Here is a 14,068-nt window from a genome sequence, read left to right as displayed (position 1 = left end):
CTCTGGGGAATGTTTAGGAGCTATCAAAATTGAGGGATCCCAGGGAATCCAATTAAAGGAGAAATGTTGAAGTTGTTAGGAAAGCGTTGCCGCCTGATCAGACTTGGAATTCACACAGGCCTCCTTGTCTGGTGCCAAGGAGAGGGCCTAGCATTTGGTTCTGTCCCAGCTGCAGTCGTTTGATTGTGTTGGTAAGGAGATCAACAAAAAGAAGAGCATTTCAGTAATCTAAACAGGACCAAACAAAGAGGCTGAACAAAGGTGTGTGCCACAGCATCAGGGAGGGGGTGGTGGAGGGAGAGATGTGGCCTGGCAGCGTTCCGAAGGTGGGAAAAGGCAAGCAGCAGTGCAGAGGAGTAAACATCCAGGGCTTGTGGCTTTGTAGCAAAAACAGAGGGGCTGATGATTTGTTATGGTGCTGTCAGCACATCCGTTCTCGTTCGGTTTATACAATGATTGTGCACTTGGCAGATAGTGGCGAGAACAGAGAAATAATCCATTGAGAACTCTTGGATTGCTCTCAACAGTCAGCCTCTGCAGTTCTGAGGGGAAAAAACCATGGGTTCGAACCCAGAAACTAGGGATAGACTGTGGGTTTTTTTAATAGATCCCTTTTTTACTTTTAGTGGTTAGTTGTGTCTTTTCTCTATCCTTTGTCTCTCCCTTTTTGCACCCCACAGCCACTTCCACGTATACTCTTAAAATCTCCTGGCCCCTTCAGCCTCATTTCTTACCCCCTCTTAGTAGCAGTGATTGTTCAGGGCATGTTTATGGACCAGTCTGCAAACAGGAAACTCTCCTTCCTGAAATGTGATGGGAGATGAATGATACTGAATGGATAAGATGAAAATTTGAGAGTTAAGTGCTCTGTAAAGATCTCTGGCTAAAATGCTCTTTTTTATTTATTTATTTATTTATTTTCTTTTTAATGGGAGGAGGAAAGAGAAAGCACAAGTTAGTGAGTAAAAGCAGCTTCCATTTCACAGAAACCCAAAGTCAGTCCTTCTGAGAAGCTGAACAAACCTTAGTGTCTTTATTGAATTACAGTTTAGGATAATGACATTTACCAGCCAACCTATTTGAAATCATCAAGGAGAAGGGGTTTGGATTTAAACAGAGGGGCAGGAATGGATATGTGTATTTGCATTTCTCGGTATTTAAGTGTCTCTAGGGACAGGCAAGAGTAGCCCTCGTTTCTCTACATTCTCATGCTTTCAGGAGATGTAAACCATTTAGCCACAGAACCAGCAGAAACAGATATCTAGAGATAGGATGAAGAAGGAAAAACAAGTTTCTCAAGTCACTTAGAGCAGATATGACATAGACCTCACTCTTAGATGTCCATGTGTACCTGTTATCCCCTGAGTAAGGACATGGAGCAGGGAAGCTTTCATTTGTCTTAGCAGCAGATACCTGAACGGGAACTGTCCGTTGGAAGGGAGCGTACACCTCCCTCCTTCAGGTTACTTCTTCCCAGAGCCCTACTGGATCATGATTGAACAGTGCTTTGCCTTCTTCTCTACTTTCCTGCTCTCATGATGACAAGCATCCTGGTTGTCGTAATTTTGGCTGCATACAGCTTTGCAGTGAGTGATTTTGCTGCTTCAATTAAATACAGTTTCCCCCTCCTCCCCCCCCTTTTCTTCTCCCCAGGCAAGGAGAGCCTCATCACTGACAGTGGAAAGCTGTATGCCCTTGATGTCCTCCTGACTCGGCTCAAGTCTCAAGGACATAGGGTCCTTATCTACTCCCAGATGACCAGGATGATAGACCTGCTGGAGGTAGGAGAAGGAACCTTGGGGACCTAGGACACCTTGACATTTAACTTGCAGGAATCAGATGTCTGTGACTAATGTCCGTCCTGCTTAATGGGAACCCAAAACTTGTCTTCGTGATTTTACTGTCTATAAAGGGAGAAGAAGCTCCTGGCAGATGTGAGAATATGCAAAGGAACTCCTTCCCTACCCCAGTGAAATAGAACGTCCCCTACTCCTTCCTTTACTAGGGAAGAAATTCCCTAATTTTAAAGGAGATTAGAGTTTAGGAATACTTAAGAAGTCCTCTGAAATACTGTATAGAAAACAAGATTTAGGATTAGTTCTCTATATAAAAAACGAGAGAGCAGCTGTTCAGTCTGACTTAATGTAGTGGTCTCAACTTGACTCCATATTGCATTTTCCTGGAGGAGCTTTAACAAATACTGATACCTTGTCGCATCCTCAGAGATTGTTATTTAATAACTTTGGAATGCACCTAGGCATCAGGAGACTTGAAAGCTCCTGAGGTGATCCTAATAGGCAACCAGAGTTGAGAACCACTAGGTTATGTTGAAAGATACAACTTGTTTTACTGTGCAGGGCACCTTCTGTTTCTTCAGTTACTTCTATGTTGATGTTCTCTCTGCTTTCTTGTGTGAGTGGGAGCTAATTACTTTAGGGAGAGGAAGTCAAGGACATGGAAATAGGAGAGTGAAACTGAGGACAAATAATCACAAACCACCAGAGTTAGTGTTTAGTGCTAGAAAGTTGAAAAGCCACTGGTCGGGGGGCTAAAGCACCTGGATGTAAGTAGTGTATAAATATTCGCATGTTTTTCCATGGGCTTTTTATAGCTAAGGCTTCATATTCTAACCCTGCTACTCCAGGGAGTAGCTGGTAATAAATAAGTGGAAATTGGACCATGATTATCCCTATCTAGGAATAAGGGAGTAGGGATCATATCAGCACAGAAGGAATGAAGGCTAGCGTAGGGAAGAAGTTTTAGGTTTCTGGAAGCCAAGCCTGGCTTGCTGAATTTCTCAGTCAATAATTTGGTAATTCGGTAGCAGGCTCTTTTTAATAATCTGGCAACTTCTTCTAGCAAGAGATATAACACATATTTGAGGTCACTTTAATCACTAAGTCTGGCATTTAGTACAGTGTTTGGCCCCTTAAATGCTGTCAACAGGCTGAACTTTCTGTTTTGTCCTATGGAATAGGTCACCTATTTCTAAATGATGGAAAATGATGGAAAAATGCTTATTGGTGGCTGTAAATCACTGTAAGAGAAGTAATTAAGCCACTGTGTTTGATGCAGATCTTTACCTTTGTTAAAGGTCCTAACAGCAGTAATCCAAAATAAAGGGAACTGCCTGCATCTGTAGTGTTCAGTTCAAACCAAATGATACCAGCAGCCCAAACAATATGAGTAACTTTCAGTCAGTGGGGCTCCTCTTAGATAAAGTGCACTTGCCTTGTCCAGAAGAGTCAGGGATGTACAGATGAAGTAGTGATCTTGCACTGAATTCTAGAAAAAGCAGTATGCTAAAGATTTTGTAAAGGAAGTGATGATCTTTTTTTTTTCCAAAGAGTATGTCGGTGTATTTTGGAGTCCTAAAAGTTGCTTCCTGTTAAAGGAAAGTTCAAGAGTAAGTGGGGTAAGCTACCAAAAAATAGCTAGGTCTGAGAGCTGAAGGGAAGTGTAGATGGTTTAAATTTGATACAGTCCTACATTTTAGTTCCTTGTTCTATGTATTACACACTCCTAAATATTACCAAATAAGTGATTCAGAGTATGTTAATGAGCTTTGTTCAGGATGAGTGCTGTAAACCCTACCCACCAGGGTCACTTCCTATCTTTCTAATCCAGCAGGTTTTTTGGAGAGGTTTGTGGGGATGTGGATGATGTGGGTAGGTTTTGCAAACATGGCAGGAATAGGAATGATGGAAGGAAATGTGTCAGCCTGAAACATGCCAAACATGGCAGCCTGAAAACCTTCTAAATACAGTTGTATCTCTCTATGGGGAATTCGAAATTAGGGAAAACTGAATTTCACAGCTGCCAACATTCTTTAGCTGTATGGATAACATGCATCTAGGATGCTGAAGCCAAAAAAATGTTGCAGCTGTTTACATGTTTTACTGAAAAACTGAAGTGAAACTGTTGCCTAGGTTTTTTTAAACACTTTACTATTCTTTTTCCTTCAATATTACATTTCCTAAAAGTTCATTCGTCCTTTTTTTTTTACTGTTACCACATTCTGTATTTCAAGAGGTTAATCCTCAAAATTTATTTTGTGGGCAAGGAGTTAAAATGCCCACAGCGTTTAATATATGTCTAATCATTTATTGAAATGTAAATGTAGGGGCGCCTGGGTGGCTCAGTCGTTAAGCATCTGCCTTCGGCTCAGGTCATGATCCCAGGGTCCTGGGATCGACCCCCGCATCGGGGCTCCCTGCTCTGTGGGAAGCCTGCTTCTCCCTCTCCCACTCCCCCTGCTTGTGTTCCCTCTCTCGCTGTGTCTCTCTGTCAAATAAATAAATAAATAAATAAAATCTTTAAAAAAAAAAAATGTAAATGTATTGGGGATCTTACGGCAACGCAGGATTAGGTCTACATTTCTTTACCTTTCAAAGAGTTATTCTGGGTTTCTGGGTTTTTTAGTCATTGTCATAATAGAAGCTTTCACTGTAAACATTCATTAGAGCCATGTTTCAGCTTTAAAACATGACCTGGCATGTGAACCTAAGAATCATGTTATAGAAAGGCCCTTCTGTATAGATGCTTTCCCTTGAGTACACTTGACCTTTTCTTTAAAAAAATAAAATACGCTGACCTTTGCTTTGCTTCTTCATTCTCAGTGTGTTGTGGGTTTGGTTGGTTAGTTTTAGATTTAAAAAAATTTTTTTATTCAGGATTCTCTTTTTTACCTTGACATCTTACACCTTGTATATCAAAGAGGGAAAGAAAAGCTTCCAGTAGGGGCGCCTGGGTGGCTTAGTCAGCTAAGCGTCTGCCTTCGGCTCTGGTCATGATCCCAGGGCCCTGGGATCAAGCCCCGCTTCGAGCTCCCTGCTTAGCAAGGAGCCTGCTTCTCACTCTCCCTCTGCCTGTTGCTCCTCCTGCTTGTGCTCTCTCTCTCTCTCTCTGTAAAATAAATAAATAAAATATTAAGAAAGAAAGAAAAGCTTCCAATAGAGCAGAAATTAGAAACTCATGTGGGGGCATTGAAGCTCTTTTGTGTAACTGTGGGGCACATCAGCATCCCTTTCATCCAGCAGCCTTTTTGGGCTTTTTGTTCTGTGCCTTCACCTTGGCTATCTGTTTGTTTCTAGGACTCAGAAGAACCAAAATATGGTAAAAATACACATACTTCTTTGTGACCAGGTTTCCATTTGGGAGAAATACTAGTTCTGGGCACTTAGTATTTGCTCAGTATTTTTTTGAAGTGATTGATAGCCTCTTTCTCTTGGGCAAAAATCTGACTTTAAGTTTCTTGTGAATTTATCAGATCTTATTCCAAATAGAATTCTGTATTCAGGCATGTCTTATTCTTTCCCATGGTATCTAAATACTGTTTCTGGATAGGGGATAAAAAAGCAGACTGCTAAACTTCCAGGGCCAGGAATTTTTAGTGTGCCACAGGCAGAAGTCAAAGCCATAGATAGGGGAGGATATGCTAGATCACTAAATGTTATGTTACGGATTTATTTTACATTTTACATTTACTGAGTCATTTGTAGGGTCTTTGCTGGTGGGGGTACTGTGGAAGCAGACATGGCCTTTGTGCAGTTGGGATGATGGTGTCTAGCGGGATGTCAAACAGAACTTTTCCTACCAACACCACTTTTACTCGAGTTTGGAACCTCCCCATCCCCTACCACCATATTCTGACAGTTGCAAAAAGCTTTAACTCACTACAGATGACTTACATCATCTCTGGGTTGTCTCATTTGAGGTTCATTCCTGTTGCATCAAGCAGCTGAGTCTGTAGTTTAAGGAAATAAGCGTCAGTATTTTCTATGCAATACAAAAGTACTTGGAAAGGGTCAGCCAGCTGGTACTGTATGTGGTGTGATTGTTAAGTACTGAAACCCAGACAGATTTTGTACTGCACCAGTGTATGAAAATAGTATAATACAGAATTAAATCCAGATAATCTATAGCTAATGATGACATTTGAGACACTAGGTTACATAACTTGCCCAGTCAGCAAGTACCTCACTTGGATAGAGTTCATCCTGAACAGACGTTCTATCATTTATGAGCTGGCTACTCCTAGAACTCCCAGTTACCTTTGGGAGCTGTGATTCTGAGCATACTGGGAAGCTGGGTATTCTAAAACTGCCCCACGGAATGAAAAGCAAATTGGGGTCACTGTTAACTAGCATTTTGATTAGGCTTTAGGAATGATGGAAGGAAATGTGTCAGCTTACAACCACACTATATTTATTCAGTTTCATTCATTTCTTTTCATGCCGAGAATGAGGAAGGCATTGTGCTAGGCAGATGTGAATTTAAATTAAATGTGGTCTTTGACTTCAAGAAACGTATCTAGTGGAGGATATATCACACACACACCCACACACACACACACAACTGTCAGGTGTACACTGATATCAGTGCCCAGAATGAACCATAAACAGAGCTGAAGATAGCAAGATGGATACATTTCTTTCTAACTGGGTCACTTGAGGAAGGGTTCCCATTGATAGTGACTTTTGAACTGAACTTAAATAGAATTTTAACCATCAGGAAGAAGGGCATTCCGGACTAAGGAAGCCAGATATAAAAAGGCACAGAGATGGGAAGGTACAAGACATTTGGGGCAGACTAGCTCAGTGTGACTGGAGCTTATGGTATAGGATAAAAGGGAATAATACACATAGGGTGAAGGCAGATTATCATGGGCCTATGTATGCCTTGTGATTAGGTCTTGCTCCAGAGGACTCTTTGTGTTAGATAAGGGAAGGATGGCTGCCATATTTCACTCATTTGGTGCAATTTGTTTGGGCAACGGAGAGGTTATAATAGAGACTGAGAGGAGCCTTACTTTTTGCTGCTGATATACCCCAAAGATGGAAAGCGGCATGTTCAGGAAATAGTTACATCAGGACTTCAGGTTTGTGGATCATACTGAGTCTTTCCCCCAAATTGGGAAAGTGAAATTGGGTTGAAGTGAACAGCCTAGACAACTTTGAAATAGAAAAGAAGGTTCAGAATGGAAAGTTCATGTTAGAGATACACAAACATTTGTCTTTATTTTTTCAAATGCCCAGTTATCCTTTTTTTATGATGATAATGGATGGAGAATGTATTAAGAACCTTACGTGGCTTCTCCCTGACACACAACAACCACCTTCTTTTCCCTAGTGGTGGTGAGCTTCTGTTCCATGTGGAAAGCAGTAAAGGGGTTAAGCCAGAGGCTCTGGCACCAGTTAACTTGAGTTCCAGTCCGAGCTCCATTACCCATTGCCTATGTAACTGTTAGAGACCTTACTTAACATCTGTAACGTGGGAGGGCCGATAACAACACCTATCTTAAAGACTACTATGTGAGGATTAGATAAGCAAAACATGTACAGAATAGTGTTTGTCACTTAGTAAATGCTCAATAAATGCTAGCCACCATCATCACCCCTACTTCAAGATGAACCTAGTCCCTTGTAATACACCACTGGGTGTGTGAATGTTTGCCTTTATTTAGTGTACTTTAAAGGAGTGAGAGGTACTTGTGGAAAGTATTTTGAGTTATACTGATACCTCTGCAGCTACTGCTTTAAAAGTAACTTACAGATAAGATCCAGAGCTGACTTGTCTTCTCAATGTGTATTTCAAGAGTGGTTTTCAAACTGGTAGGGTGGGATAGAGGACAGGAAACTTAGGTAGAGATTAAGCAGATGGGGCCCTGGACTCCCCCTTCTTCATCAACCAGAATAATAATGCTTTTTATCTATTTTATATTAGAGGGGTTTCTTTTTTGTTGTTTTTTAAGATTTTATTTATTCATTTGAGAGAGAGAGCAAAAGCAGAGGGGAGAGGGAGAAGCAGACTCCACTGAACAGAGATCCTGACGTGGGGCTCAGTCTCAGGACCCTGAGATCATGACCTGAGCCAAAGGCAGATGCTTAACTGACTGAGCCACCCAGAAGCCCCTAGAGGGGTTTCATATAAGATTTCACTTGGAAAAAGAAAAAGTTTCAGTGCTTTTAAAACAGTATAAGGATATTGTTCTGCAACAGTGTTTCTCAAACTTAAGAGAAGTACTTACAAGTAATACATGTTAAAACACAAATTCTTTTTCATTAGTTATGGGGTATATCCCTCAATTCTGCATTTTTTTTTTTTTAAGTAGATTTCACACCCAGCATGGAGCCCAACACAGGGCTTGAACTTAACAACTCTGAGATCAAGACCTGAGCTGAGGTCAAGAGTCGGATGCTTAACCGACTAAGCTACCCAGGTGCTCCTCAATTCTGCATTTTTAACAAATTGCAGGTGTTCCCAGTGCCACTTATCTGAAAGCAATGCTGCAATAGCAGGATTCTGAGCGACCCCTGTCCTGCCTTCTCTTTGTAGTGGTGGTTCTCAGCTGCAGATATAGGGTATCTATTGCACTCATCTTTGGAGCTTTTTAAAAATAAACCAGTCCAGGCCCTCTCCCAGACCTACAGAGTCTGAATCCCTGGGGTGGGTCCAGGTACATGTATTTTTAATCCTGGTTGAGAATTACTACTCAAATACCAAGAGTACAATTTTTAAAAATAGTATCTACTAAGACTGTATAGCTCTCAAGACTTCCTAAATGTTAAAAGCCATAATTTTTGTTTTATTAGTTCAAGCAGTATTAGAATTTACTTTGGTTAGTAGTTATTGATCCACAAGAATCCACTTGAGAGTACTGATGTTCATATTTATTTAATTAAAGGAGGATACTAAATTTTGAGACCTGGAAGAGGAAGAAGGTCTGTATTTGGTTTCTCTTCTCTCTTTGCTTCTTTAGTGGAGCAAAAAGAATTGCTTTACAAAGCTCCAGGAAATTTAATCATACTGGCGGATCATGTTCTAAGTCTTTCCTAAATACCAAAAGGGACTTGGGTGAGAGATACCCTTGATGTCTACAGGGTACCTTGTGTAAGGAAGGACTGGATAATGGTTCGTCTTTTTGTTCCGTAAGCCTTCTTTAATGCACAGGAGTGCTAAGCATGACACAGTTCCTACAGACCATCGTAAAGTCATCCAGCAAGTGGTAATCAGCCAGTAGTGGTCCTCAGACATGGGAATGAACTACAAAGAGTTGGGGTATGACGGAATATTTAAAATGGATCTTAGAAAACCTTATGATGTAGAGATTGTTAAATATATATATATGTGTGTGTGTGTGTGTGTGTGTATATATATATATATATGAAATAGATTTTTAAAAATAAATTTTCGAGGGGCGCCTGGCTGGCTGAGTCAGAAGAGTATGTGACTCTTATTTCAGGGTCGTGAGTTCGAGCCTCATGTTGGCTGTAAAGATTACTTAAATATAAATAAGTAAATAAATATTCACAGTGCTATAACTTGTCATTTATTGTTAGAATTTGTGTTTTGACACAAATTCTTTTTGATAAAAATGCCTTTTAACAAGATAGAATTCGATTTTATTCTGAATTTTTAGATTTTTTAGATCATAGGAAAGCTGAACTAAGCATAGAAGTGGGCATACGTCTTGAAATTAGCATTTGAAAGAAATGAGGCATTTCTTTCCGGATTAAATTAAGTATCTTTTCTAAAACACCCAGAATTTTAGAGACACATCTAGAAGAGCTTTGGTATAGCCAGAATTTTTGAATGAAGGAAATACTGAATTGCTCTTTCATCTCTGCCTTTATCTTTTAGCTGTTTTTCTGTGGTGTGAGGATATAGACATTCCTCTATTCTGCTTTTAACTGCTTTTTCCATGTCCATTTACTTGTTTTGAAGCTATTTACTGAAATCGGATCTAAACTCATCAAAGCCTTCTGAAATCCCACTGCTCCCCTGGGTGGGAGAGCAAAGGCTTAAAGCAGTAAATGGAAAAGATTCACTTCTGTTGCCTCAGTAACAGGCTCTGTGTAATCAGTGTTAGTTTGATTATGGTCTAGGATTAATATCTCTGGTGTCATGCTGACCTTGACATATAACTGATGTCAACAGTAAGATCTACAAGAAGATTCATTCATCAGTGCTCTCACTGAGTTTAGAAGTTCTGGTTCAGAAGGCAAGAGTGCCTGTGCAGAAAGCCCACCTTGTGGTAGAAGTCCAACCTATGGATGTCTCTGTGTATAATCTAGTTATTTGGTTGTTCTGGATGGCAGCATCCCCTGATTAAATTAGCTGCCAAGCTATAGTGAGCCTCTAAAGACTATCCTCATGCTGGCATTTTTCATCTTTTTTTCCTGAATCCTTCCTTATCTAAGACACCCCCTACTCTTCTGCTATTAATCCAGTTTCATTATAGGGCTGTACCACTAAATATGAACTTGAAATTCTTTGAATATGTTCTACCCCTCTTTGATTATCAAAGCCCTTAAAGAGCCACTTGAGAAAGAAGGAAATAGTAAAAACACATACAAACCACAATGAAGATGTGTGCCTCGATGAGCTTGTCTACTTTGTCAACCAGCCTCACCTCGTAGGTACCCTAGCCAGAGACCTCTGCCAAGCCATTGTAGGAGTTTTGGCACTAACTTGCTCTAAGAGTAGGCTGCCACATGCACTGTACAGCCGTACCCAGCTGTAGCAACCTCATGTGCTGAAATAACCCAGCCAGGTATAATAAGAGGTACATAAGAGAATATTGCAACAAACAAACATTTGACCATAGAGAATTAACACAGACATCTCCCAAATGTAGAAATAACTAGTCTTTTTCAATAGGATTGTTTCATGGTGCTCCTTATAAATAGGCAGCTGTGTTGAGTTTTTGATAGTGGTTCCTCTACAAATGGACTTCTTGAAGTGTAATCCATATAATCAGGGGTAAGAAAGAGGAAATCAGTGCTCATTTGGACATCATCTGTAAGAGGCATTGTAGCTTCTAAAAATGGCGTTATGTTCTGTCCATTGCATCTCTTGAAGTTTCTTCTCCATTCTTAAAAGTTGTAATTCCTCTTAGAGATGATGTCCAGAATATGCGCTGCCATGGAAAGTTACCTTGTCTTCTGTTCACTCTGATGCTTAGGCTTCCCTTAACAATGATGCATGCTCTACTGGGAGAAGGAAACTTGGGTTTTAAATTCAAGGATATTGGTCAGCAAGGATATGTTGGGGAGAAAAACACCAGAGCAAGTTACTTACGAAAAGAAAACTAGATATTCCATAGCTGTGAGAAACATCTGGTTGCTGACTGAAAGGCAGTTTTTATTTGGAAATTTCATTTTATTTTGTTGGTTTATTTTCATGAAACCTACTGAAATCTGCAAGAATATGATTAGTTTCCAAGTTGAAATTGAGGGTGGCTGTAGTCTTCAGGATGCCCTCAATTTTCACATACTGGCAGTAAATTCATTTACAAGTTAAGTTCTTGTACTTTTGAGATTACTTTCTTCTTATTCTGGATATAATGACTTGCCCCCAGTAAAGATGAGGTGGAAGGTGGGTAGATGTTGTGGGAATTAGAATACAGTAATTTGCATCCAACTTCTGTTTGTTTACTCTGATTGGCAGGAATACATGGTTTACAGGAAGCATACCTACATGAGGCTTGATGGCTCATCCAAGATCTCAGAGAGGCGGGACATGGTTGCTGATTTTCAGAACAGGTAACGTTAATAGAAATTACAAAAATTCTCATTTGATTTTTCTTTAGTGCTTAAGATGATGAGTTTAAAAGAAATGTCAACATATCTCATATTGTTAAGCAATCATGATATAGTCATTTTAAGAGGTAGCTAAATCTGCTTATATTGGTTCAGATCTATGTGTGTGGGGGGAGAGAGAGAGAAAAGGAATACTCGATAATTTTTGTATTCAAAATATGCCTTCTTGGGCGCCTGGGTGGCTCAGTCGTTGGGCATCTGCCTTCGGGTCCTGGGATCGAGTCCCACATCGGGCTCCCTGCTCGGCAGGAAGCCTGCTTCTCCCTCTCCCACTCCCCCTGCTTGTGTTCCTGCTCTTGCTATCTCCCTCTCTGTCAAATAAATAAATAAAAAATCTTTAAAAAAAAAAAAATGCCTTCTTACCAAATCAGCACCCTTCTTTTGGGGCAATAAAAGAAATGATTTCTGTGTATGAACTAAGATCCTCCTTTATATGGATAATATTTATGTAGAAAGAAATCCACAGGGCTGTATTTCTAAATGTTAACAGTGGCGATCTCGGGATATTGCCTTATAGTTGATTTTTAGTTTGTTTTCCTTACCTCTTTTGTAAAAGTTGAAAGAAAAATACCTTCCTCTTTCCTGCTTTCCCTCCAGCATGGTCGTAATACAGTACAGGATGACAGATTGCAGTGGTGCACAGTCTTCAGCCGGCAGCTCTCAGTTACAGTGTGCTCCTCCCACCTGATAATGAGCCTATGAAATTTCAAATACCGCCTGCTGGCTGCTGATGGCTTACAGAGCCATAATTATCCTAAGTGCAGGTTCTCCTTGTAATAAGCAGAGTCTGGTTACTGCTCCCTGCAAGGAGAAAGCCAAGCTCCACCAGCTAGTAACAGGGCTGCTGAACTCCACCCTTAAATTTTCTTCTTTAGACCTGGTAACTAAGAATAGAGTAGATCTTAATGTGCTGTAAATCACAACAGTTCTGGATTTTTGGACTTTGTGTACTTTGTTAATATTTTTTGATTCTTGGGAAGAAAATTAAGCACATAGTCATTTGTATTTAGGTTATAATTTTTCATTTCTTTCATTTCAGTTTTAAAGCATGGTTTGCTTCAGATATAAAACAGTTTAGCCTAAAACAAATTCATGGTTCCACATAGAGTGCCCTCTGATCATTTTTGCTATTGCATGATGCTTTATAATGAAGCACAAGTAAGGAGATAAACTCTGTTTTGGTTTACAGTCTTACACTCACTTAGCCAATAACTCCTAAGTTGAAACTGTATGTCTGAATTCAAGGGGTTGTTTGACCAACAATGGAGGGGGAAGGTCTGCTTTGAACCTATTTCACTTTGTTACCTAGGAGCAATTATGTGGATGGCCTAACCTAGCAGAAGCTATTGGCAGATTCTTAAATTGATTATTTGAGACATATATAGCATTATACAGTTGACCCTCAAACAACATGGTTTTGAACTACGCAGGTCCACTTATACATGGGTTTTTTCCAATAAATATTAAACAGTACTATAAATGTATTTTCTCTTCTTTATGCTTTTCTTAATAACTTTTCTTTGGTTTACTTTATTGTAAGATTATAATATAAAATACATATTGTATTAATCAACTGCTTGTATTATTGGTAAGGCTTCTAGTCAGCAGTAGGCTATTAGTAGTTAAGTTTTTGGAGAGTCAAAAATTATATCCAGATTTTCGACTGTGCCAGGAGGTTGGCTCCCTTTTACCCTCCTGCATTGTTCAAGGGTCAGTGGTAGTGCCTCCTAACTCCATCATATTGTTATCCCACACCCGAAAAATTTTTTTTACCAGCTGACCTTAGTCTTTTCTTGATTCTGAAATCAAATGAAACATATTTTACTTTTTCCTTGCCTACTCCAACCTAAGAGCTTCAACTCTTAGGTATATCCCTCTGGTCTTTAATATGTATGTGGTTGTATTTACATGTTGATACCATATTGTAGATACGATTATGTGTCCTTATTTCTTCCACTTAACATTATATATTAAACATCTTCGCATATCATTTAAAAAGTCTTTGTAATCATTTTTAATGACTAATATTCCATTACACTGGATATTTATATCATATTTCTATTGTTAAAATGTTAAGTGAATATCCTTGTTTACAAAGCTTCATCAGCATTTTAGTTTTCTTTTTCTTTTTCTTTTTTTTTTAAGATTTTATTTACTTGTCAGAGAGAGAGAGCGAACACAAGCGGGGGGAGCGTTGGGCAGAGGGAGAAGCACGCTCCCCACAGAATAAGGAGCCCAATGTGGGGCTTGATCCCAGGACGCCAGGATCATGATGTGAGCTGAAGGCAGACGCTTAACCAACTGAGCCACCCAGGCGTCCCAGCATTTTAGTATTCTTAATAGAGATTCAAACAAGGAAAATTACTGAGTGAAGGGATATGAATATTTAAGACTTTGCAAATTGTCACATTGCTCTGTAGAAAGTTCTGCCAACTTAGCATCCAACGAGCTGTAGTATGTTGATT

At 39.7% G+C, this 14,068-nt stretch overlaps 1 protein-coding gene across 1 annotated transcript in view; it reads left to right on the top strand.

The window, feature by feature from the left end:
- Positions 1 to 14,068, top strand: part of INO80 (INO80 complex ATPase subunit) — a 106,019-nt gene that overhangs the window by 70,063 nt on the left and 21,888 nt on the right. Inside the window, exons 27-28 of the mRNA XM_021695784.1 lie at positions 1,654 to 1,781; positions 11,452 to 11,546. Of these exons, the coding sequence (XP_021551459.1) occupies positions 1,654 to 1,781; positions 11,452 to 11,546 (223 nt within the window). The remainder of the gene's footprint in view (positions 1 to 1,653; positions 1,782 to 11,451; positions 11,547 to 14,068) is intronic.

Source organism: Neomonachus schauinslandi, chromosome 9 (assembly GCF_002201575.2).
Source record: "Neomonachus schauinslandi chromosome 9, ASM220157v2, whole genome shotgun sequence".
NCBI lineage: Eukaryota > Metazoa > Chordata > Mammalia > Carnivora > Phocidae > Neomonachus > Neomonachus schauinslandi.
Note: the sequence above shows the minus strand (reverse complement) of the source record. Positions and strands in the feature narration are given on the sequence as shown.